Consider the following 25,565-nt stretch of genomic DNA (forward strand, 5'->3'; position numbering starts at 1 on the left):
TTGACAACTTTTATGTGCCAATTCTGACAGCTTCTTTTAATGAAGAGAAGAGTTATCTGTAGCATTTCCTGTTATCTCTATTAGGAAACTGACGGCTGCCCTTTATTTTATGATAAATACAGTTTTTCAGCAGTAAGTTCAATACAGATTACCTAAACTGATATATGGCCAGTAGTGTGTTAAAGACATAGGTCCAGCTGCCCATAGTTATCTGATTCTGTCTTCTTTATCCAGAATTTGTGAAAGAGATCAATGAGGAAATGCCATGCTTTGACTTAGGCAAAAGGGACTCCATTGTATCAGATCTGTTTTTTCACAAGAGCCTTTCAAGGAAAAGATGCTGCCGTGGCAAGAATTTTTGGTTTTTTAAATTAAAAATTAACTAGCATTTACAGAATTGTAACTATTCCACAAAGGATTAAATGGAAATGGAAAAAGGATTTGTATTGATGAAGTGACAGCATTTGTTTTCATTGCTTCCCATGTGTGTATTTGTTTGTTTGTCTGTACTGTTTGTTGGTTTATTATGGTTCGTGGTTTTGGGGTTTTTTGCCCCTAAGTTTTCTCTTTTTTTACAGGAAGGTTTGAAAAGTACACCAATAGCATGGTTATTCTGTTTGCAGTCCAAGTCAGTGAAATATTTCAAATATTTCTAGTTTGTCACCTGAGTTTTCTAACAGTACAAGTTATATTTGGCTTGACAGCATATGTTGGAACGGGTGGGCAGTTCTGGGAACTGAGGCAACACAGCTGAAGTGAGGCAATGGGTTTACAGCTAGAGAAAAGTTTCTGATTTCATTCATTATGTTCTTCCACATGACTGTAGCTAGTTCTCTTTTCCAATATGCCATTTACTCCGCAGACTTTTAAAGAACAACTTCTTTCTTCTTCTTTCTATAAACTTGTTAAACACAAAAGTCTAAGTATAATTTTTCTTTGCTTCCTGAACTCACTGGTTATTCTTTGGTTCTGTGCTCCTTCGTGGGTTTCTGTGACAAAAGAACTGTAAGATAGTTTATTGAACTTGGTATTCAGTGAAAAGTTACTAAACTTCCACGTAGACTATTTCATTCCAGAATTCAACTGATTACTGTCCCTGATTTTTGAGAAAATGAAAGACTTTAAAAGGGCTTTCATTAGTTCATAATGACACATGGAAGACAAGAGGCCTTAGAATATTAAAAGCACTTGAAACAGAAGTAGTAGGAATGATACTGAATTGTTTCAGGTCGGCTAATCCATGTGTCCATTCAGGAGACCATTCCAAGTGTTAAGATAAGGACTTGTAATTGCACTTTCAAAGCTTAGTTAAAGTGTACCTAAGCAAATGTTCAATTCTGCATACTCAGATGTGTAGATTAAAAGTTAAATAGCAAATCAGGTAAATGTTAGTATCTTCTCTTAAGAAGAAGAAAACCCTTGAAAGCAGTGGGAATGATTGAAAAGGCAGTGCACAAAAAGAATGGAACTGTCTCTCTCATGATTTTATCACATGCCTTTTTTTTATTCAGAGCATGGCAAGGCAGAAGTTTTCCATCTGGAAATTATCACTTTGCTTTCCTTCCTGTTTACATCAAGATGAAAAGTATCATTTCAATGGACTCTTTGCTGATGATAAGTATAGGAAGCCATGGACTAGAAGTATGTAATATAATCCTTAAGTTTAGTTTCGATTTACTGTGGATTAAAGGAAAAGCTTGTGTTTATCCATAATATGATAAATAGAATCAAAAAATATTTCCAGACATAGCACTACACCCTTTCTTACAGCTTTTGAAGGTAGAACATCTTCATTGCCCAAATTGAAGCAAATGGGTAATGGATATTTATTTGAGTGGAACCATAAATGAGATGATATGTGATTAATTTGTAGAGATCTCTGGATGGATTTCTTTCCAGAGAAATGTTTATGGAAGAAAAGCAGTGATCAGAGATAAGTAAAATACTAATTTTGATTAGTTGGGAGAGGTTTGGAAGATGATGCTGAGGTTATGAGCTGTGGCAAAAAATGAGGTCTTCAAATGACAATGGTAAATATATGCATAAAAGTGTTTGCATCTTTCTTGTGCATTTGTATTGCCTTTGCTAATGGAAACGAAAGGTGTTGTTTCTTCTAAACTTTACATCATGTGTAAAGTTTAATTAATCTCTGCAATTATTTAGTCAATATATAAAAATTAATTTTAGTATTTTCTGCATGACTTTTTTCTCTCCTTTTCATCTTAGTTGGTTCAACACAGAACATGATGGCTATTTCAGTATTGGATCAATGGAAGAAAAGTTTACCTGTGGAGGATTTCTTGGAAAAGTCAGTAACTTTAAGTTAAAAAGATCTGATTTCTTTGATATCACTCAGGTATTTTGCAAATTGTACCTTAATGATGAAAACAGAATATGAAGCTGTTTCCTGACAGTAGCAAGTGTGCTGGAGCTGTGTACTCTATCAGATAGCTTAGAGATGGCTTTTTTCACTAAAAGTAGTATTGTGTTTTTATGGAGTTCACTGGTCTTTATATATTTTTTCAATGGTTGTGTAATCTATTTATAACATTGAAGAAAGTCTCTGAAAACTGCATGAACATGAAAATAAGCTTCCCCTCTCCTCTCTAAGACAATTATCTTATGCAATGTACAAACATAGCTATGTGACTTGAAAATATTTTTCCATACTTAGAATAGTCTGCATTAAAATATTTGCCATCTTCTAGAAGAGCCTTACTGGGACTTTAACTTTGGAAGAGGTGGTCTGTATAGTCTCAAGCAGCTCAGTTAGGGTTTTTTCTATCTATAAAACTGTAGTGAAACCCAGTGATTTCAGTGAAGTGCCAACTTGGGCAGTGTTTTAAGGTTCATGGATTTTCAGAGGCTTATGCCTTGTGAAACTCTGGATATTAGTTATTATCAGTACCACATGGTTATTACTTGTGAACTATACTACTTATAGCTTCAAAATTAATTTCTGAACTACAGTCAAAATGTTGTAAAATAGTTAATTTTTTTTAAGATGGGTAGCAGAGATTCCCCTCTATTGCTATTTACACATTAAGTTCTGTATTGAATTTCAGAGGTGTACTTATACACTGATTGCTTTTACGAGCCTTACATTTAGATGACTAGCAAATATCAAGATGATGTAATGCTAAGTATTATTAAAAATATGAATAAATCAATAGGATGCAAAATTGAGAAATCAGTTTTCTGAAATGAGAATAGTATGTACAATAACTGTAGATGAGCTGATTTGTGTGCTTCAGAAATGTCAGTACTCATCAGAGTTACTATATTGTTGCAGTCAATTTATATGGGTAGCACAGCATTAACACATATTTTAATAAACTATTGTAACTTTTGTCCAGATACATGCTTAGCTTGGGAAAATCATGGGCTTTTTTTTCCTTTCTGTAGTCAAATGATTTTCTTACTTGGCAAACAGTAAGGAAGTTTTCTTAATAGGTAACAGTAGTACTGAAGTTCGGATGAAAAGTTACAGGAAATAGAAGTAGTTTTGTTTCTTCACTTACCCTGTCTTTTTTATTGCGGTTACTTGCAATTTCTTCATGGTTTTTGAAACAGAAGTGTACATTTAACCATAATTTTTGTCACAAACCTTATGCCATCAATAAGTTTGATGCTTTTTTATTTTTGTGAAATTTTATGCTGGGTGTGAACTTAAAAGACTCTTTTCTTGTGTAAAATTTGAACATGTAGTTTGACCATAGATCCAATGAATAGAGAGAACTCTAATTTCCAGTCTTCTTCAGTGAATATGGTGATTATCAAAGCTCTTAGAGCATCTAAGCGCTGTTGATTCACTGAGGAGTCAGGGAAGTTACAACATTGATTTTGGTACAGCTTAATCATCAGGGGTTTTTTTTCTGTTTTTTAGGAAACCTATCTCCTGTGTAGAGTTTCAGACTAGTAATGACTTAATAGAAGTTATTCCAAGTTCAAATCCTTGCTCTCAGATTGACACAGAAGAATCTTGTTTACTTATGAAGAGTGGTTTTAAGGAAGACTCCACCCAAGACAAATATTTCAAGATTTACTATGCCACTGAATTTAAAGAATCACAGCAAGGTAAAATGTTCAATTTGCTGTTTTCTAAGTTTTGGTTGAGTAATCTTGTTAACTTTTGTAGTTTCTTGCACATGCTCCAGAGACATTGATAAAATCATTTGGGTGATCAAAAACTTTGCATTTGCATAAGGTGTAACCACTGAAGACAGATTTATTCCCTGGAGAAGCAGGGCTTGTTTTAATAGCTAAAGAGAGATGCAAGCCAAAGGAAGTTTAAGATAGATTTCTTTATGGACATCTGTTTGAATTAGCATCATAAAACAGTTTGGTGGGAACATAATCAGTATCCATCATTTCCAGGCACTATGAGAGAACACAGAGTAATTACAGACAGGGAATCATCCAAGAAGTGAAAGGGAGATGTGGGAATAAGGAGACTTCCATATTGGAAAAAAATAAGGAAGAAGAAAAAAACTTCCTTTGCCCTTCTATATGTATTATATATCTGTAAAATGTGTGTGTAGATACATATGTATTTCGTACTGCAAATGTAAGGGATTGTGTCAAATGTGGTTACTGCATCACTTCTATCTCAGGTGAGGAGTAGTTTAAACTCAAAAGAAATGTGATGGCTTGGGTTGGAAAGCACCTTTTACAGGAGTCCAACTCCCCTGTAATCAGCTCAGGTTGATCAGATCCTCATCCAACCTCACCTTGAATGCCTCACCTCTGGGGAGGGAACTGCCTCACTTCTGGGGATGGGGCATCACCCACCTCCCTTGTTGTAAGAAACTGCATCCTTATATCTAATTCAAATTATCCCTCTTGAAGTTTAAAACTTAAGATCTAAAAGGTCTATCCCCACCTTTCTTGTAAGCCTTCTTTAAGTATGGAGAAGCCACAGTAAGGTTTTCCTGGAGCCGTCTCCTCTCCAGGTTGAACATATGTCAATTCTCTCAGACTTTTCTCACAGGAGTGGTGTTCCTTTCCTCTGAATGTTTTTGTGATTCCTCCTCTGGACCTGCTCCAAGAGGCCCATGTTTCTTTTTCTACTGAGGACCCCAGAGCTGGGTGCAGGTTCCAGGTGGGCTCTCAGCAGAGCAGAGCAGAGGGGCAGAATCCCCTCCCTCCCCTGCTGCCCACGCTGCTTTGGATGCAGCCCAGGACACGTTTGGCTTTCTGGGCTGGGAGTGCCCATGGCTGGGTCATGTCCAGCCTCTCACCCACCAGCATCCCCCAGTCCTGCTCACAGGGCTTCCCTTGATTTGTTCATTCCCCAGCCTGTGTTGATACAATGTCTTCTTTCTTGAAATCACAGTAATTTGCAATCTTTTTTTGTAATTTTTTTTCTTTGTAATTAGGGAATCTGCAATTAGGTTTAGACACGTATGGAAAGAGTGCATCATTTCTACATTTAAAATTGCACTGAGCAAAGAACCTTTCTTGGCCAGAACCTACTTCAGAAGTTCCTTTATCATAGTTGAAAGTGCAAAAAAGGAAGCAAAAGAGTACCTTTTGTTTTTAACAGGAATTATGTAAGACAAAAGAAAAAGCTAAAGAAAACTAAAGTTATCACGTGAACCATAGAAGTCTAGACTTCGTTGCACTTTAAATGTTTTAGTATTTAAGTGTAAAGTAAAAGCAGTTATTGTTTTGCTGACATTTATAGTATTTCAACAGTTGCTCAACAATTCTCTTTATGCTGATAATTCTTAGTATTTTTATCTTGTTTTATAATGTTTTTCTTCTATTTTGTCAGATTTATATTTGGAAGAGGAGTTTGTTTTTATTGATAATCTTGAACATTTTTGTAAAAAATTGCCGACTTTATCTATACTTCTGAGCAGACTACAGTTTTTTTTAGTGAAAGATCCCCTTTTGGGTTCTGAAGGACAGTTTTTAACAGCAGAGAATGTTTTCAGGTACCTACAAATTTCTGTATAATATTAAACATAAAACATAGTCTGTGTATAACGATTAACATTTTTACCTTTGTTGTATTTTACCTTTGTAACTAGTTTATGTTTGCAACAGGTTCAGCTTTTCATTTTAGGAAAAAATGAGGAGGGTGAAATTTATATGCATTAAGAAAACTGGATTAATGAAATTGTCACTTTTACATTCTATAGGTGTGAAATGCAATCAGGATATTAGTTTTGGGATACTGAAAAAATGTACGTCTTTAAGGGACTTAATCGTTCCTCAAACTGACTGATTCTCTATCATGAAAGTATCACTAAATTTGGTAGGGCTGGGATTTTGCACATGCTTCCATGTTCCTTTTTTCTCTCCTCTCAGATGTCGTGCCAGTAAATCCATGCTCTTGCCCTGCAGAATTGTATTTCTTCAAGTTCAAATATTAATTATTTTGAGGGGTTTGCTCAGTTTTGTATTGCTAGGTTAATTGAATGATACCTATGTCATATGTCATGATATTGAACAAAGATTTAAACAGGTATGTTGTATGAAAAATGGGCTTAGTATTTTGTTAATATACTGATTGTGTATATACATTCATAAAGTCTGGCTGGCTAAATCTTGTGCTGATTTTTGTCATGTCTGGACCATTTGTATTGCTTCCTTTGCACTTGGAAGGGTTGCATGATTGTCAGGCAGGTAAAAGAGATTTTACCTGAACCAACTATACCCATATAGTAGATCAAGGAGGAATGGGGTTGTTTGCCTATTTTTTCAAAGATGAGCCCCAGTCATGCAATGAATCTTTAATGTGAGACTATGTGAATACTGTAAATACCCAGTGAAGAGAACACAATCCAAATTCTATAATGACTTTCAGAAATACCAGTAATGGGAGAAAAAAATGCTAGGGTGAAACTTTGCAAAAATAGCTCTGACCTCCTGACCTGTGATTGACTAGCAAAACCTGTCCAAGGTGGGAATCCAGATCTCCTAGTGCAGCACACAGGGAAATGCATTTAGAGAAAGGGACTCAATTAGGCAGACTTCAACTTGAGTTAAAATTCATGAGCATCCCAAGGCTAGATACGGAACAGTTTGTACTCTGCGGTCTAAAATATTCCTCTGGAAAATAGGGGTGTCGGGGACTGATGAAAAAGTTACTCCCCTAAAAGTTGCTACAGATTTAGTGCCTGTAACTGGTGCAAACACCTTATGAAGCATTTACTTTCTACTTTGCAAGTCTTCATCCGTGTGCTGCATGTGTCTTTGTTTTACAGTGCAAATACTAGCTTCATTCCTGAGTTTTACTTCCAAGTGTTTTAAAGTTTTTCAGTTAAACCAGGAACACCTTTTTAGTTTTCACTTTAACTAGTAATAAGCACACTCTGCCTTCTTTCATGCTGACTCTTTCCTGAAAATAGGAACAGAAGGTGGCAAAAGAGAAATAAGGCTCATGGATTACAGAGATTTTCTGTCTAGTAAAAAAATAATACACTGGAAGAAATTAGATGCACAGCTTTTGCAGAAAGCACTTTTACATGAGGGGACTTTTGTGCTGGGAGGCTGAAGAATTATGATATGAAGGGTTTATTCTGTAGCTGTTTAAGGCAGACCCCAATATTAACCTGCATATAATATATTATTTCTTGAAAATTTTCTTTGGTTGATTGCACAGATCAGTACAGCATCGCTTGGAATTGTCTTTTGAGAAAAGGCATGGATTTAGAAAAAATTTTGCCATGTATATGGCTATTAAAACTGCTGCCAAGAGTTTCAGTCTTGGACATTAGGTAATACAAAGAAGTCACTTACTTTATTTTATGATCTTTTAAAGAGAATGTTTGACTTTCCAAAACGGAATGAAGATGGAAGAGAGTCAAAATGAATTGCAGGGGATTGAAGAGAGTTTCTATACTGTATCTGTGAAAGATGAAGAGGTATCATCCTGTTGTTTCATGCTATGTATTATGTTAGTGGTTATTCTATGTTATGCATGTGTGTTTCTTCATCTCTAAGTCATGTTACTGAGTTCTTTTCATACTTGCCAAGTATTTCAAGCTTTCATGTTTCCAAGATTAGAAAATGCTGGTATTACTTGTGGTTTTTTAATTCTTGGATCCTGTTTTTAGGAGTCTCTGCTCCGATAAGCTGTTTGTCCTGGTACCCGATGTGTTTGCAATTTTATGTAGAAACTTTTTACTCTAAGAATAAAAATTAATTAGAGCAGGAAGCCATGACATGAGCTTGGAAAACAGAAGGCTACAAGACATGTTCTGGGATTTGTGGTTTTTTTAGACTTGTTTTTTTTTAAAGAAGCAAATCTACTTTTTCCTCCATTTTTCAAAATTCTAAAAAACAAACTTCTATTAAAATAAATGTGAATTGTACTTGGTTGGAAACAGTTAAGTTAAGACACACTTTTTACACTCCACTGACTCCATCTGAAATTGTGTAACATTGTATTTTACCCTGTATTGAGCAAAGCTTCATGTGTGCTGTGTAAATATCAAATTATTTCTCTCCTAAGAGTTCTTAAATTGGTTTAGAATTAAGTTATTTCAAGATTTTAAAAGGCTTTGACTGTACAGTCATATAAAAGGAAATTTACTGGCCATTCTGTTGTGATTAATATTTTTTCAGTATTTCCTGTTGCCTGTTGATTTAGAATTCAGCAAACCTAACAATGGCAGGTCTGATTGTGTTAAGATTCCATCATACTTGCAGCTGAAGGAGATGTTAAATTTAGCTCCAGTCACCGTAGGTGATGAAGACCTTTGCAAACAAGTGATTGGAGAAGGTGAGGGTTGGTTTTCTTAAGTTCTTGATCTGATTTTCCTTTCATTTGAACACATTCAACACAATCAAGCTCTTTTATATTGAGTTCACTTAAAAATTACTTCACAGCTTATAAAATGAGAATTTCTGTGGATGAACTAGGACCTGTGTTACAGCCTAATTTCTGGTATTAGAAAGGTCCCCTTGAGGGGTAGTAAACAACTTGCCATTTGACTTAGTCCAGGGCTATGTTGTAATCTTGAACACAAATGTAATGTGAGCTGTGATTGGTGATATAAAATCAACATAGCTATAATAATTTGGTCTTGTGCTCTCTAATATGTTTTTAAGTTTACTTTAAGAGACATCTAAGAGGATTATATGCAGAACAGTCATACCATAAAAAATGTTTTTGTTGCATTGTAATTGCAAACACAAGAGCAGATTTCTGGGGGGGGAAATGGTTAAATATTTCCATGGATAACATCATTATTCTAAATGATAGTAATAGTTTCTTTAAATGAATTTTAAAAAAAATTACTGAATGCTTTTAGACTACTGATAAATATAACTTTGATGATAGTTGTTGGCTAATGGATTGATTTGTATGACAGTATTTTGTTTAGTTAAAACAAAAAGACGTTGTCTGAGGCTTGGTTTTTTGCTGGTTTTTTTTAAAGTCAAAATAAATAATGTTCCACCTTTTTTTCTGGAAGGAAGCAGCTCAAAGGAGGCTTAATGCTTCTGAAGATGGAGGATGTGTGCTGAATTCTATGTCTCATAGGGCAACAGTTTGAAGTAAACCAGTCTCTTACTGAAGACAGAAACAAAACTTTTAAAATATTTGACTAAAACAGTTTCATGTTCATTCCCCTGATACATTTAGTATGTGTCATGTTTCAAGCTGAAATTGCAGAGATTTGAGCATTCCATATAAAAAGGCAACCTGTTGTGGGTGGTTTTGTTTTAGTCCGTTTTTGGTAGCAAAAGAATCTACATACACATACTCCAAGTAAACTATATTTAGGCTACTTTGTTGTTCTGGAAATCATTCTAGTAATAAGATCTTGGTATAATTCAGATAGTAACTGTACCATATTTTGGGGGGATGTTTTGTCACTTAAGGGACAAGACTGAGCACTGCTCTAATCAGCTAAAGCATCTGGGGTTACTAAGCGTGACTAATTTTTCATAACAATATATCATGGAGGTTCAATAAAAAGACTGAAAGGTCTGACAGGAAAAATTAATAAATGGTTTATTTATGGCACCTTTTTAATCTGTTTTCAGATCTCAAAGCAGAAATTGCATACAGAATAGAAATTTCCAAGTATTGTGCCATTCCACAAGAGGTTTGCTCCAATATTAGCCCAAGTATGTTGGAATTCTGTGAGTCAGGTAGGAAGATCTGTATAAATCAAGGGATGATATTTAAGATAAATTCTTCAAGTAGTTTGTCTAATATTCTGTTTGTGGGAGAACATGTACCACATAGGTAAGATTCACTTTTTGAAATCTATTATTTTTTACCCACACCATAAGGAGGTAGACGTGCCATACTCCTTTCTAGAGCTTTATAGTCTAAACACAAGCAATTCCTTCACATTGCTTTTGTCTGTAAGCAATGTCTATAACTTTTGTACTTTATTTGATTTTTAAATCTTTTTTAATCTAGCAACTCATCTAAGTTTGTTAAAGTCTGATGTAATGCTTTCAAAAGAGGGTGGTGGAGAACAATTCAGGTAGCAGCACTGTGTTTGTAAGTTCTAGTGATTGGAAACTCCTGTGTAAACATCCTGTTTTGCAAATGTAATTACATGTGATTGGGAAGTTAAGCCAGAGCTGTTTTCTACAGAAATGAACTCCAACTATTAAGTATTTGCTAATGTGCATTGCATCCTTTCTTCTCCTGGACTGGCATCAGGACATACACCCTGTATGTTCACCTTTATTAGGTTGAAAACCCAAGTCATGGTGTTTACACCATCAACCAGTGCTGAGCAGCTTTGGTGTCTCACTGCTCAACCTAGTCATCCAACCTTAGTAAACCTTTTTTCGAGTTCCAGGTATAAATTTTCAAAATAATGTACAGTCTTTGCCAGCCCTATTATATTCACAGCTAAATTCTGGTTGACTAAGTAAGGCAGAAAAATGGCTATGCTGATGACATTTTTCATCTTTCATTTAATACAGAAGGGCCTGCACATTTATTTACCAATAAATGTAATCTGAGCATAGTGTCAATACATGATGATACATGTACATCTCATCCTAATGTATATACTGTCTATGACAAGATCATTGTTGTATTGGACAGTAGCAGTATTATCCATCAGTGCTTGTTCAGTTGATAGTTTTCCATGCAGAAGTTACTAAAATACTCAAGAAATGTTGAGCTTTCTCCAGACCAAGGCCTTTCTTATTGTCTTAGTTTCAACAAGTTTTAAATTTAGCTGATAGTTGTCCCCTGCAGGCTAATAGTACTAATAGTAGCATGCTTTAGATACTATATTGTAGTGCAATTTTGGTTGGAATAATTTCAAAGTGTTTATATAAAAGCTCAATGTAAACACACCAAGTTACACCAAGATAAAGTTAAACTTCTTTTACATCTGGAGATTATTGTCTAGCATGATAAACTGTAATCTGTGTCTAATCAGCGCTCTGACTGCTCTTTAGTTCTAAGGCTTAAAAGCAGGAGGGGCTTAAGTATAGTAGATCTGCACTCTTCCCCTGAATGTAGTAGTAATAAATTGACTGTGATCTTCTCTAGGGTATTGTCCATTCTTCTGTAGTAGATAAGTGGTCAAGCCATCTTAAATTGTATTTTAAAGAAGGTGGCTGAGTTAATCTTTATTACCAGTTGCTCTCTTAGCTCTGCTGTTGATTGGGCCACAATCAGCTTCTGTATTTTCTTTTCTTCTTTTTTTTTCAGGATAGACTCAGGTCTGTAGGGTAGAGACCTACAAATGTGTGCAAGCACTGCCAGAATACTGTTTGATGGCAGAAGTTTCTGTATTCGGTGTCAGGTTTCAGCTGAGATACCTGATAGTTTTCTCCTTCTAATTAATTTTGCTCTTTATGAGTTACCAGAAGTGAAATATGTTTGCTTGAATTCAGTGAAGAAGCAGTCATAAAACTAAGCAGTCTTTCTCTAGTCACTGAGTTTGTTTAAAAAAGGCATTGAGAGACAAGATAGTTCTCTGAGGCAGCAATGTTCTGAGAAGGGGAATGTTACTCTGAGTGTAGATAGAGTTTAACTAATGTAGCTGATAAAGATTTCAGTCTCAAAGGCATAAATAACTAGACAAGAACAAATATTAATAGTATTGTTCAAAGAGAGAGAATACTTCTTTTTAAATACATGAGGTATTTTTGCTGTCCTGAGACCAGCTTCTGTCCTGTTCAAAGTAAAGTCCTAAAACTTTGCTTCTCACAAAAACTGGTTTGTGAGCTGAAGTTCACAGCATGAGTTCACTAAACATTTTTTGTTCTAAGTGGGAAAGAGGTGATACTGACTGGAATTATGTTGCTTTATTTCGTACCCACTTCAATTTCTTACTTTTTTTTCCTGTGTTTCTGATATGTTCGAGTCCTCTGGCTTTCTATCATTATCCCTTACCCTTCCTGCCTAACAATCAGCTTGTTAGGTCCTTCAAGGAGAAACTGTGAACAGCTGGACAGGTGACTGATTCAGAGGCTGCTTTGTGCCAATTGTCCAGGCAATGTGGGTATGATGATTGCATCTACTTGCTGCCTGGTGGAATGAATAAGGAATTTATTATAAGTGATTTTTTCCTTGTGGAGGCAATAATTTATTCACAATTTTTTGCCTTAGTTTTCACAGAACATGGAACAACTGTGGTTTTTGTGATTCCTTCTTTTGGGTTAGTAGAATGCCAGAGAGATGAATACCAGGGCAATCATGTGAACCACCAAAATCAATGAAGTTGTAAATTGTTAATAAGATTTGAATAAAACCCCATAATCATTAATAGGTCCACATTTAATATGATTGGGAGGAAGAAAAAAAGAATGTTTAAAGTTACTCGTAGAGGACTTTTAACATGCCAGGTTTGTTTGTATACTACTAAAAAAAAAACCAAACTGGTGTTGTAATTAATTTCAGTGATCATCCCTAGAAATTTCAATGAGAACTAATTCTGCTTGAAAGAATATTTTTTTCATTAAAACCCTGACTGTTTTTGAAGTTTCTGAGGCTGTTCTTACAGCAACCACAATATTGCCTATAGTCTGTCTTCCAGTTAATTAACTTTGTTTATGGAGGAATTGTCTAAGAAGGGTGACAGGCATAAATATCAAAATCTCAGGTGTGGTACCTGGTGATTTAATTATAAAAATAATCTTATCTGTGAAGTGTATGTACCCAGAACTTCATCAAAGGAATGTGATCTACTGTTGTTTCCCCATACTGTCTGGAAATTAGATGTGAAGTATTTGGGGCATATAGCTTATTGAACTGTCCCATTAAAATATTTTCTATTTTAATCCAGGACTTCACTTATGTAAGGTTCATAAGCATGTGTGTTTCATTCACAAGTAGCTTTGTGATTTTGATTTTTATTTTTGTTTTGGCTGGGGCTTTATGCAATTTCCAGCTGAATATATTCCATATTTGAAAGATGAAATGGAAGTGCCTTTAACTCCTCCATGCAGACAACAAAGATCATGGGTTAATTTTCTGTGCAGAGGACTTCAAGAAGAACCTATTTCTCTCTCTGGTAACAGGTAATGAAACCTTGGTAGTGGCAAATTCTGTCATAAATCCTGAAAATTAATGAAAAAAATAGCTTCACTGTATTTATGAATTGGTACTTACATTCTTTGAGCTGCATATATATTGTGTTTTGTGTGAAAGAGTGATGGAATGCACAGTCCATATGTGTGGTTTTCTAGAAGAGTCTGAAAAAAGCAAGGAAGGTGCTTCTGTAGGCCTCTTTCTCTGAGGGGATTTTATAGCTTGAAAATCCAGTCTTGTTTTTGCAGTAGGCAACAGTAAATATTTAAAGTATTTAGCAAGTATGTGTATGGGCATATGCTTGTATTTATACCTATGGCAAGCACATACGTTGCACAAGGATCACCTGAAAAATATCCAGAAGAAATATAGTAAGAAGGTATTGTCTGTTTTGGGGATACCTTCCAACAATAGATTTCAGACCTTTTCATGTGAATATAGGATTAGGATTGCTCCATCTTTTCCTTCTCATCTTATTTGAGTCTAGCATTTCTTGCCTTGCTATCTTTCTAACATATGCAGGAAGAATTACAATATCCCTTTGGAATGGGAACCGTGGTCTAGACAGAATTTTCATTCAGTGCTGCTTTACTTCATGACCCAGCCTTTTTGGCTCCTCCTGTTACTCTTTCCTATCTTCATCCGTATGGATAGGAAAAAAAAATTCATGAATGAGTGAAAGAATGAATGAACTGAAAATTTAAAGACAAAGTATATCTTTAAAAGATAGTTTTATATAACTCAAAATTCAACAGAAAATGCTGCTAAACTTCATACATGCACATTTTTTTTTATGTTCTTCATAGTATTTTGATTGCAGAGCCCTCTAGGGAATTCTTAGAATCTTTGATATGGCAATCAGAGAAGTATCGGGATAATATGAGCTCTCTTTTGCTTGTCGGTAAGGATTTCTAATTGATGATCAATTTCTAACTGATCTTTACAAGTACCATGTACATGCAAAAATATAGCAGAAAAGATAATGTTATATTACAGAGCACATATTTGAGCCATTGAAGTTTATCCAGTTACTGTAACCCTGTGAAGTTTGTATTATGTGATTATTTTAGTACATATAAGAAGTTAGAGTATTGGTAACACAGAAGTTGGTATGCCATGTATCCTTCTATGGAGGTAATTTGAGCAAGAGTTTTATTTTTTTATGACAGTGTTCACTACTATTATGTAAATAACTAATAGCTGAAATTTGGTAATCTGTTTAACTCATTCCTGTGTGCTATTTTCCCTTAAATAGTGTTTCAAAATATGTAGCAATCAATACAATAGTACTGTTAATGGAAAATAATGTTGTAACTTCCCAAGAGTAGAAGACAAGCAGAATATACAAAACCACAACAGGCTTCAGGCTATTCATGAATGTGCCAGAATATATATTACTACTGTTCTTTCATTTCACTTTATTTGCCTTCATTTTACAAGTCTCAAGATTAAGTTTCATATATTGACTTGTTTTGTTGTCCAATTCATTTGTTCATTGATTTATAGTTGAAAATAATGTATGGTATGCTCATTACTGTTTCAGTTAATTTTTTTTTTTTCAGGTAAGGATTATGGTAAGTCTTTGTAACCATGACAATAACCCACAGATAATTAAGAAGATAATTTGTAACTTTAGTAATGCAGCTACACATTATTAGATTTGGGAAAAAAATTTAAACCCTCACCCCTCTTACTCACAGAACTCAGAAAAGAACACTTCCTCTTGATAATGTTAACTGCTTTGCTCTTAAATCTCTTGATGATGGGCACAGAGTTACAAATGGAAGTGTGACTAATAGATATATGCAATAGGCCAGGTGTACTTGGGAGCTTTCATTTCCAAAAGGACATTCTGTTTTCATCTTTCTAGATTATTGATATTATATGTTAATTTCTGGTTATTTTGTAGAGCATCCAGCTGTTAGCCTTGCACATCAGCATCATTCACTGAGAGAACTGCAGAAAAAGCTGCCACTTGAGGTTGAAGCACCAATGCTTGGCTCACTAGAGGAGGGCTGGTGGATCCATGGGGGTTTACATCCAGCAGCTATAGAAATTTTGGAACAATTCAGTATGGATGGAAGTAATGCAAACAGTCTGCTTCCTACAGAAGTAGAAACATTCACACAATTTACATCATATCAAATAGAAAGTAAGTATCTTCTTTTTTTAAAAAAGTGATAAGGGCAAAGATAGGTACTTAAACAGAGAATTACACAGGAAGTTACAGATCTCCAAGAACAAAGGAAATTAATTTTTTCTTATTCATAAGAACAAAATGTTTTATGTTTTTAAAATGAAGGAAGGGCACTACTGCAATTAAAGTGTACTTTCACTAACTTAGAAGAAATTGGAAGAAGAAAAGTGTTGAACTACACAAAGTCTTTTTTTTCTGTTACTGTAGAGATGAAGAATAGCCTCCACCAGTCATTTTTTAATAAAATAGTTTCATACAGGAGTACTTCTTAGGTAGTAGTTTTGCTTTGGAATATTTTAATAAAGCAGATATTTACATAGCCCCACCTGCATAAGGTCAGTGGGGAGGAGTATGTTACAGTGAAAATTTCTTATTTTGTGATGCTGTAGTGGGTTTTTTTATGCAGACTATTTTAAATTTGAACAGCTCATCACTTCAGAATTTGTCAGGGATGTTTTTGCATACTTGTAGTCAAACTTCAACAAAAAAAGGAAAAAGTTATTCAGATTCTCTTGTATAACTATGGCCAGACTGCAAGGCACCAGTTGTGGTTGTAGAACTCCAAGGATTGACAGTAACATGATATATTGTGAAACACACAGACACTGCTCATCCAAGAACATTTCTAATTAACTGCTTTTTACATTCTTTAATTGTTTAGCTACTGTATTTCAAATGAATGTGCAGCCACAATGCAAAAAATATGTAGTTCTAGTGAAGCATATCTTCAGAGCGAACTGTTTGCATTCTTGTTTTTTCCCTTTAGAAAACAAAAACTGTCAGTTTTTCTTCCTAATGAAATGTATTGCATCTCACTTTCTAGAAATCTAACATCAGTAAAACCCACGTAGATGGTGAAAACTCCAAACAATAGCATGGCCTTTTGTATCTTAATATTGTGCATTTTTACTTAGGATTAGTCAGTGCAAGTTTTCTGAAAAGGGAGCCTAGTGGTCTGAAAGGGTACAAAGAAGAAGTTTGTAAAAATGCCTTCTCTGTCCTTAATTCCAATGAAGAGAAAGAAAATAAAAAAATCTGTATCGCAGCACATAAATTAAATTGTATTTTTTAGGATGGCTTGAGGAGAAGAATTCTGTGGCAAACCAAGAGCTGTTTTCTGCTGGAAGACATCAGTCAGAGAAAGTAGTTAATCCTGACTTGTCACTGCAGATTCAAAGGCAGAACTTTGCCGTGAGTGCTCTGACACCTGCCAAAATTCACAGTACAAGTACATCTGTGGCAGAGCTTACTGGAGGAAGCATAAGCAAGATTAAGACAGAAGAGGCAATTTTTTTCTTAAATCAAGAAAAGAAAACCCTCAAACCATCTGAATCAGACAGCTGTAAAGATGTGTCTTCTAAACTAGACAAATCATCCTGTAGTGGAAAGCCTGCATCAATTGCACTTGCTTCTAAATGGGTCAACGATGATTCTGATCTGAACAACTTTATTATGATGAGATCTAAATATACAGTCACCCAAAGAGAGGAAAAACATTATGTAGATAGACCTGAAAAAGGTATGTGAACCAGTTTATTCTGCCATTTTTGCCAGATTTAGTTCTCTATTTCACAAGTTACAGCAGATGCTAGTTCATCCTAGTCAATTATTTGAAGTAAATAGGCAACATTTTTGTGGTCTTAAATGTAACTGATTTTTTAGGTAAGTATCTTACCTTTTGTTGTTTTCCTTTAGATATATTAGAGGATTTTTGTTGGTTGGCTTACTTGGGATGAGCTGGAGTGGCAGAGGGTGCTTTTCTTTTGAAACAGGATTTTTTTTTTTTTAAGTAATATTTCATAAAATAAATATTTGAGTTTATTCCTGTTCTGACAAAGTAACTGTAAATGGTACTTCAGGAGATCTCTTCCATCCATATATTCTAAATTGGATCTTCTGGCCACTTTGGAGAAGTAGTAATCCTCAAATTTATTGTAGTTATCAAATGGCAAATATCAGTAATTACTACTGTAGCCTAGGAAATGAACAGGAATTGTTCATTTGAGCCAGTAATGTTGGTGCAAAACCCATCAAATCATCAAACAATGCAGCAGAACATATAAAAGGGAAAACAGAAAATTGCTGGTAGACCTGTTCTTGTTGGTGGCAGTACTTGGGAAAGAATATCATGTTATGTGTTCAGCATTGAAGGAGTGCAAAGTAGCAGAGAGAAAAAAAAGTAGAAGAACTTTCCTTCTTCTTTGTTTTGAAAAAGTAGTATCTGTGACGTAAAGTGGTAGGTAACAGTGGCATACCTCCAAATTCACTTTTCAGAATATAATTATATGTAAAAAAAATTTTGAGAATTTTTTTTTACTTTTATGGCAGAATTTTTACAACTTTTATCTGTGTTTTAGTTAAATCTCCTGGCATAAAAAAAAAAAACCAAAACCAAACAGTTGTTACATAAAAGCCTCAGCAATAATTCCTGTAGAGTTGGAATATTTGTTTAATTGCAAGCTTATGTAATCTTTTGGGAGTGATTATTTTTTTGTAAAATTCATGTGTTTCTGACACTGTCGGAGATGCATAAAATTTTTCATGGCGTCGGAAAGAAATAATCCAAATTTTGGAAGTAAGAGACCGAGGTAGCTGAAGTTTTATGCTGTCATCTAGTGGACCCTGAGCAGAACTGCACCGCCTTACGAGGAATCCGAGTGTGTTGAAAGAAAAGCTGTCATACTCACGAGTAGGCTTGGGAGGGTTTAAGAAGATGCAATGCAGATTAGGATAGGTGTCCCGGTAGCCAAAGTGTTGCAGATCAGTTACGCCTGATATATAGAGAAGGCATTAAAATACAGGGGTCTGTGATAAGCCACATCGAAGTAGAAATTATGTAAAACATTGCATCCTTTTGCAATAAAGAAAAGTTTTTTATCAAGGGTCATTCCAACTCTAACTGAAAATTAGAAAGGCCTTACAAGCAGTGCTTGTAAGGCCTCTTAATTGTTTGACTTATTTTTTTAAAGATATCGTTGTGTGTAATGTTTAGAAAATACAAAGGAGGGAAATAGTAGAAGCAACTCAGTGATCAACAACTCAGATATCTTGTCAAAATAAGGCAAGTTATGTAAGTTAACTAGAATAAAAATTCAGTTTTTCTTTGCCTTCTGTCTTTGTATTATTAGTTTGTTTGCTGAGGAAAGTGGCATTCTTAAGTTGAAAAATCAATAATATTTATACGAATATTCTTATTCAATAAGAACCCCTCTCACAGAAAAATAATCAGAAATAATTGTGGCCAGGAGTTGAAGCTCATGCAGAGCATATATCAGGAAGAAGGGAAGGCTACTTAGAAATATTAACAAGTTGCAAAAGATAGCTAGATGACAGGAGAAAAATTATTTTCAATATGCAATCTTTTTTATCTTATTTGTTTTCCATTTGCAACTGTCTGCATGGTTTAAACTATCTAAACTTTTCTACTCACACTCACTGATGTATCTTCCATAGTTCGAGCTCCTTATGGTCAGCAGCATCTTTTCTGTCATGCATGTTTTTTCTCCATATAAAGGCATAAGAGGTTTCCTATGGAACTGCATTATAGACCAGTAGTACCAGCTCCTTAACTTTCCCAGCTCTGTATTTCTACCCTTAGGAAGAGCAATCTGATACTGCCTGACTTCTTGGGCTGTGAAGGCTGACAGGCCCTAATCTGTTTTTGTGTCTTGTGAATTTTTGTACTGTATAAGCCCAGGAAGACAACAAAGAATTCATTAAGAGAAAATTTATGTTTCACAGAAACAGCTTCATTTGAAAGTATTTTTGCATGTAGAGTCATTTATAGAGCAGTTTTCTTATTCCTTGAGCTGGTTTTGTGGTATTAGCTAAATACTCACTTGTGGTTTCATTATTTAGTGATACAGTCTGAAGAGCAGCATATGAGTGTTCTCAAAGAGGATGATTCTTTTTGTGAGACTATAAAAACAGAGGAAAAAAACCAAGAGAATAAGGACAGTATCACTGTCAATATTCAACCATCAGGTATACTATTTTTGGAACTACTTTACCTTCTCCCAGGTAATAAATGACAAGACCAGAGGAAATGGCATCAAGCTGCACCAGATGAGGTTTAGATTGGATATTGGGAAAAATTTATTCATTGGAAAGGTGGTCAGGCATTGGAACTGGCTTCCCAAGGTAGTGATGGACTCACCATCCCTGGCAGTGTTAAAAAAACCTGACTATGGGGACATAGTGGTGCTGGGTTAGCAGTTGAGTCTTACTTATTAAGTCAATAGTCTTACTTATTCTATGATTCTATATAGTTTTGCAATATAATTTTATATAAAATAGTACAACTCAAATAAATACAGAAATTATTAGACTTAGTCGCTTCTCTTTGTGGCTGAAAGTATTGCAAGTAGATGGATATTTATTTTGGCACAGAGGTGAGAGCAGGCTGTGGAGCTCCATCTTAAGACTAAAGCAAATTGCCTGCAAGGTAAGCAGAGTAACTTGGACTTAGAGTTATGCCTAGCTTTGGACTTAGAGTTATGTCTGATCAAAATTAGCAGGCATGAAATCTCTTAATGCTGTTGAGTACTTTCCATTTATTACTTTGCACATTTTTGTTTGAGTAAATGAGAAACGGGGATGGAAGAGATCAGTAGTCATTTTGATAGGAAAGGTCTTTAACACGGAAGAAATTAGCAATGGATTTATCTCAGGCATGCCTGGGCCTTACCCCTTGAATTCTGGCTGTTGTATGAGGCATTGTATCAAAGAACATAACTGACAACACTTTTCTCATGCAGTAGAAATGGTATAGGAAAACCTAGAAAATATTTATCCAAGCTATTATATAGCCTCAAATTAAAAATACCCAGCCCTAGGAATCTGTAGGTCTAGCACACATTAGTTTGGTTTTCCATGGAAATGCATTCATTTGAGCCCTGTGCTTAACAGTATTTTCTTTCACAGAACCAGTAAAAGAGTAATCTTTTCATCTATTCCCATCTGAGATGGGAATCATAGTTTTAAGCTTATTTTTAAATTTTTTTTCTAATAAATCTTGAAGCAAAATTTATTGAACGGGGGAGACAAATTAAAGCATTTCTGCAGTCAAAACAAAAATCAGCATTTTTAAAATGACTGTGATGTAGAAACAGGCTGCTGTAGAACAACTGAATAGTAGAACAATCTTAGTGTGAGTCACAGGAGTAGAAGATTCTAGCTTCTCCTCATGGTGTTTGTTCATGTTATCAAATGGATGGAACAATGTAGTTACCTGCTGTGAGGATCAGCTGATTGTTACCATTCAGGAGACTCTGTGGCAAGTTAACTTTTTTCCATTAATGTTGCAGCTTGCAGGAACAAGATAAAGTTGTTAATGTTTTGCTATGTCTTTTGAATATTCATGTCCAGTAGTGGTATGTAAAACCAAACTTCATTATTACGTTTTGTTCATTGTGTTATCCAGAAAGCCAATGCCAGGCATACTGCCTCTTGGAAGAAGCAGCTATTCCTGTACTAAAAGATTTGACACACCTGGGTGTACTTGCTTCTGTTACTTGGAGCTTTGACAGTGTTAAATTTGATCATACAAGGTTTTTCTTAAAACAGCAAGAGAAAGTGATATGTGATAATTTTAAACAAGGTATGTCTGTAAAACATCTGTTCGTCTTTTCAAGGTGTTTTATAAATTAGTGGTAAATCTTTTAACAGTTTATCTTATAAAGTTAAAACAACAGATTTCCTTTTATTTGAAAAATGTCTTCTCGTTCAACGTTACATTTATTAACCTCAATATTGCAATATAGAAGTATTCTAATTGGATTTCAATTTAAAAGATTTTACATATGCTTCAGAAATGTTGTTTCTATAGCAAACAATGTTCATTTTTTTTGTCACACCTGTATAATATCAAATACTATCCCCATGTCAGAAATGAGGAGAAAAAAAATCCCTAATACTTTGGTTTCCTTCTGACTTCATTTCACTCCTATGTGGCATGTAAAAGCCCTATAAAAATATAAAAATATAAAAATAGAAGGACAGTCATGAAAGTTAGTGACCCCTTACAAAGATTTTTTTTTTTGACTGTAAAGAGAGTCAGGAAAATTTCATAACAAAATAGAGACTGGTTTGAAGGAACTTTTAGGAAGTTACTTGTCACTTTGTGTTATTTTTTGAATTGCTGTAGGCTGTCAACTACCTGCCAAGTTTCTATATTATGTCAAAAATTATGCAATAAACTCTTGCTGTCTCAGTTTCATTACTTTCTGTGTTGAATGTATTTTTTTCAAAGAAAACAGTAACAACCATGAAACCAGAAATGAGAAGCCAAACAAAAAGAAAATGTAGTTGGCCCTACAGAATGACAGACTATGATTTATAGAATTACCATATTAAAATTATCAGCAGCAGTGTTCTCTTAATATGAAGGAGTTTACAAAAAAGCAAACACCATCTTCACAAACACGAGGGATAAACATGGTGTCTATATCTGTGTCAGCGAATCACAGAAAGGAAAACATTCATGAGAAAAGTGTACAGAGAATTACTACTGCTTCTCTGAATCAAGGAAAAAAATATGTAAGAGTCTGCATTTCAATTCAAGATTGATTTAAGGAAACTTATGTCCTCTCAAATGCAGTTTACATCCTATAGAAATTGCATTTTCCCCAGCTAAAGTAAGAACTTTCTTGCTGGAACATCCACAGAAACAAGAGAGAAAATATCCAATTCATTCCTAAAGAATATTTCTCTGTCTCTGTATGAGATACAAAAATCTCCCTGGTAACATACTTCTTTTATTTCCTTCCTGGCTTTAAATAGTTTCACAATATCCAGTCTTATTCCACTTTCCTCCAGACTATGCTGTTGTATCTGCTCCTTAATCCCTGAGTGAATATAGAAAACAATCACTTACTGTGGTGGTAGTGATCTATTAACAGATTATGATTCCACTGCTGGTGTAATAGTATCACCAAGTGCTCCAGTCTTTAATCATAAAATGGTTTCTTACTGTGTTCCTTTGTTTCTGAATGACCTGTATTCCTCACTGAGTTTTTATGGTGATTGGTGTAAAGAGTTGGATATAGTCCTTCACTAACAGAGCTGGACATTAACTTTCTATCTTTTGATGCAAAATAGTTGCAAGATCTTTGCCTTTCATGCAGTTTCCAGCTACATCCTTCTGTACGCTGTGTCCTTTTTTCCTTCCCAAGTGTATTGCTTGTCTCTTTGAATTGAAAATTGTGTTAATTCCAGTACACAGAACTAGCTATTATTTTTCTCCTAGAATGCACCTTCAGCTGTAGTAATTTATTCATTAATTATCTTCTTCAACCTTTTTAAGCATCTTGAAGTATGTGTATTGTTATTAAGCTACACTTAATACACTTATACAACTACACTTACTCTGTAGTTGTGTTTTCAAAAATTTCTCATTTATGATGATGAACGGCACCATTTCCTGTGTGCAACTTTCAAAAATGGCTTCTGTCTTCAGACTAGAAATTCTTTCCTGTTCAATCAAGTCCTATAATGTGGACTTGTCCAAAATGAATGCACAATACAGAATAGAAAGCCCATAGATTTGTTTGATGTGTGTGGGATTAAGAAGCAAATGTCATTCAAATTTACTTTCTGGAGGGTGAAGATTCTCATCTTGAGATGTTAATTAGGTGCAGAGAATTGCCACACTAAAATCATTAAAGCAATGTGTTTTTAATTATATGCCCAGGAGAGCTATTACCTCCTCCTCCAGCAAGCACCACCTATCTTCAAAAACATTGGCCTGTGTGCCACTTGTCCTGTGTCAGATGACTTGGGAAATGTTATGCTGTACCGTAAGCTATTTGGCAAGACCACCAGATCTGAAGGTTAAACTTTGAACGTTATATATGTTTCAAATGTGTTTCATGAAAATGCTTAGATCTTTTAAGCTGACTACATATGTATGTATGTATGTATGTATGTATGTATGTATGTATAAAATGTGAGTTGTGACATCTTATGCCGACCACACCTCTGTCTTCTATTTGTAAAGGTAAAATAGATGAGAAGGAGATCATGCTGTTCAGACATGCTGCTCTGGTACACCTGCTAGTGACAGTTCGAGATCTGCTGCTAACGTGTGGCTTGGATACAGCTCTAGGTTTGTTTTCAGTACTGAATAATGATACCCAGAAACCCAAAACTTTGTGTTCGTTCTGCAGACAAACCCTCATGTTTGTAGCTGTGACTGTTTGCCATCAGGGTATATGCTCAGTTCATGACTAATAGACTGCTGTTTGTTATTCCATTTGTTAAGAACTTTCACTTATATAATATGTCTTGTATCTCAGAATGACAAATTTTCATTGGAATCTTTATGTGGAAACTGAGGAACATGCAAAAGTCAAGTCCTTTTCTATTTACCATCTATCTTTTGTGAGTGTGGAACACTTTCCACATAAAATATTGTTAGGCTCCATGGAAGTGAGCTACTTAAATATGAGAGCATTTTAAGCAAAATTGTAGATATTATCTAATGTGTCATGAGGAAAGATGTTTGAACTAGCAACACTAGACTTATGTAGAAGCCTTTTTTTTTGAGATTTGCTGGTCTTATTCAAATGTGGAATACGGCAATCCATTGTAACCCAGTTTAATGCCTGAAATTATAATGCTGAGCTTGTCAAATTCCTGTAGTTGTGTGTTTCGAATTTTCAAATACCTCTATCAGGATAGGTCTACAAGATGTTGAAGTCAGTGTTTGTGAATGCCCCAGGAAAGTCAGATTCCTTCTGTCTTTATAGGAGATAAAGTTGCTTTAGAGCATCTGCCTTCAGTCTGAACTATCCCTTGATGGATGGTGTTTCCTTAAAATTGGTATAAAATGTCAAGCATCTGCCATAAACTGAACTGTAGCAGAAATACTTTGTATTTCCTTAAATATTTCTAGCAATAAAAGAATATGAAGAACAATACAGAATGAATATATAAGTAGAATCCTAAGTACAATTCTTTTCTGTCTTCTATCTATAAACAATATAGAAGGATGGGATGAAAAAAAATGAGCAGTTCTTCCTCTACTCTTTATTGTAGCAGAAGCACTCTTAGATAATATTTTAGAATTACAAAAGCAACAGCTCACGCAGGAAATTGTACAAGTAAAAAAGATCTTAAAAAATTAGAAAACCGAGTGAGATACTAAGTAGGTCTTGTAGTCTTCACTGTTGTGTTGTTGTGCTGTGTGATTCATCATGTAGTTATACTGGATGTATTTTTTCTTTATGCATTTTCAGATAACCCCAGCACCATTGTTCACCATTTATACATAGAAGGCACCATTCAGAGTTGAGAGTAGTTGTGATAATATGGAGAGTGGTAAACACACAGGACAAACAGGCTTTAGACAACAGTGATAGAAATACTGTTGTTGCTTAGTATAATGCAGATTAGTTAAGTATAAGAGTATAAGAGTGTTGCTACTAGCATCTGCTAATAGCATATAATTCTGTCTGGAGTTATGTAGCAGATACTACATAAAGTACAGCAGTTTTATAAACACCACTTATGTACCCGATTAGTGGTCATATTCTCCTTCCGTATTGGGGAGCCATTAACATTTCATCTGGTTTTGTGCAAGATACCTTGACATAGTTTTTAAATTGATGTGCAGATTGAACACAATGCTTGACAATTATCTTTTGTCATTTAATTTTCTTCTTTTGTTGCTTTATTAACAGGTTATTTGTCCAAGGCAAAGGAAATCTATAAAAACATTTTAGAATCCTGTTTGAATAATATCTGGAGGCAGCTGAAGATTGTACAGTACAGCAGCCAGAAAAAGCATGAAACAAATCCCAAAATAGCAGCACTTCAGTGTGAAATGTTAAATTGGATGAAAAGTTGTGGAGAGAAACACAGTGTTAAGGTTAACGAAGTAACCAATTTCTCTTAACA

General features: G+C 34.9%; 1 protein-coding gene across 13 annotated transcripts in view; it reads left to right on the plus strand.

Moving 5' to 3' along the window:
* SHOC1 (shortage in chiasmata 1) overlaps positions 1-25,565 on the plus strand; it is a 48,003-nt gene that overhangs the window by 3,551 nt on the left and 18,887 nt on the right. For 3 of the 13 annotated variants that reach the window (XM_064403952.1, XM_064403954.1, XM_064403953.1), the window contains exons 3-17: positions 1,512-1,641; positions 2,227-2,308; positions 3,887-4,077; positions 5,777-5,939; positions 7,772-7,874; positions 8,578-8,734; positions 10,003-10,110; positions 13,332-13,461; positions 14,278-14,372; positions 15,381-15,623; positions 16,741-17,187; positions 19,527-19,652; positions 21,091-21,267; positions 23,665-23,772; positions 25,349-25,536. In XM_064403952.1, the coding sequence (XP_064260022.1) occupies positions 1,512-1,641; positions 2,227-2,308; positions 3,887-4,077; positions 5,777-5,939; positions 7,772-7,874; positions 8,578-8,734; positions 10,003-10,110; positions 13,332-13,461; positions 14,278-14,372; positions 15,381-15,623; positions 16,741-17,187; positions 19,527-19,652; positions 21,091-21,267; positions 23,665-23,772; positions 25,349-25,536 (2,448 nt within the window). Of the gene's footprint in view, positions 1-1,511; positions 1,642-2,226; positions 2,357-3,886; positions 4,078-5,776; positions 5,940-7,771; positions 7,875-8,577; positions 8,735-10,002; positions 10,111-13,331; positions 13,462-14,277; positions 14,373-15,380; positions 15,624-16,740; positions 17,188-19,526; positions 19,653-21,090; positions 21,268-23,664; positions 23,773-25,348; positions 25,537-25,565 lie in introns of those variants that run through there. The other 10 variants (XM_064403958.1, XM_064403959.1, XM_064403955.1 and 7 more) reach the window with 9 other exon arrangements.

The sequence above is a fragment of the Passer domesticus genome, chromosome Z (genome assembly GCF_036417665.1).
Source record: "Passer domesticus isolate bPasDom1 chromosome Z, bPasDom1.hap1, whole genome shotgun sequence".
Classification (NCBI taxonomy): domain Eukaryota; kingdom Metazoa; phylum Chordata; class Aves; order Passeriformes; family Passeridae; genus Passer; species Passer domesticus.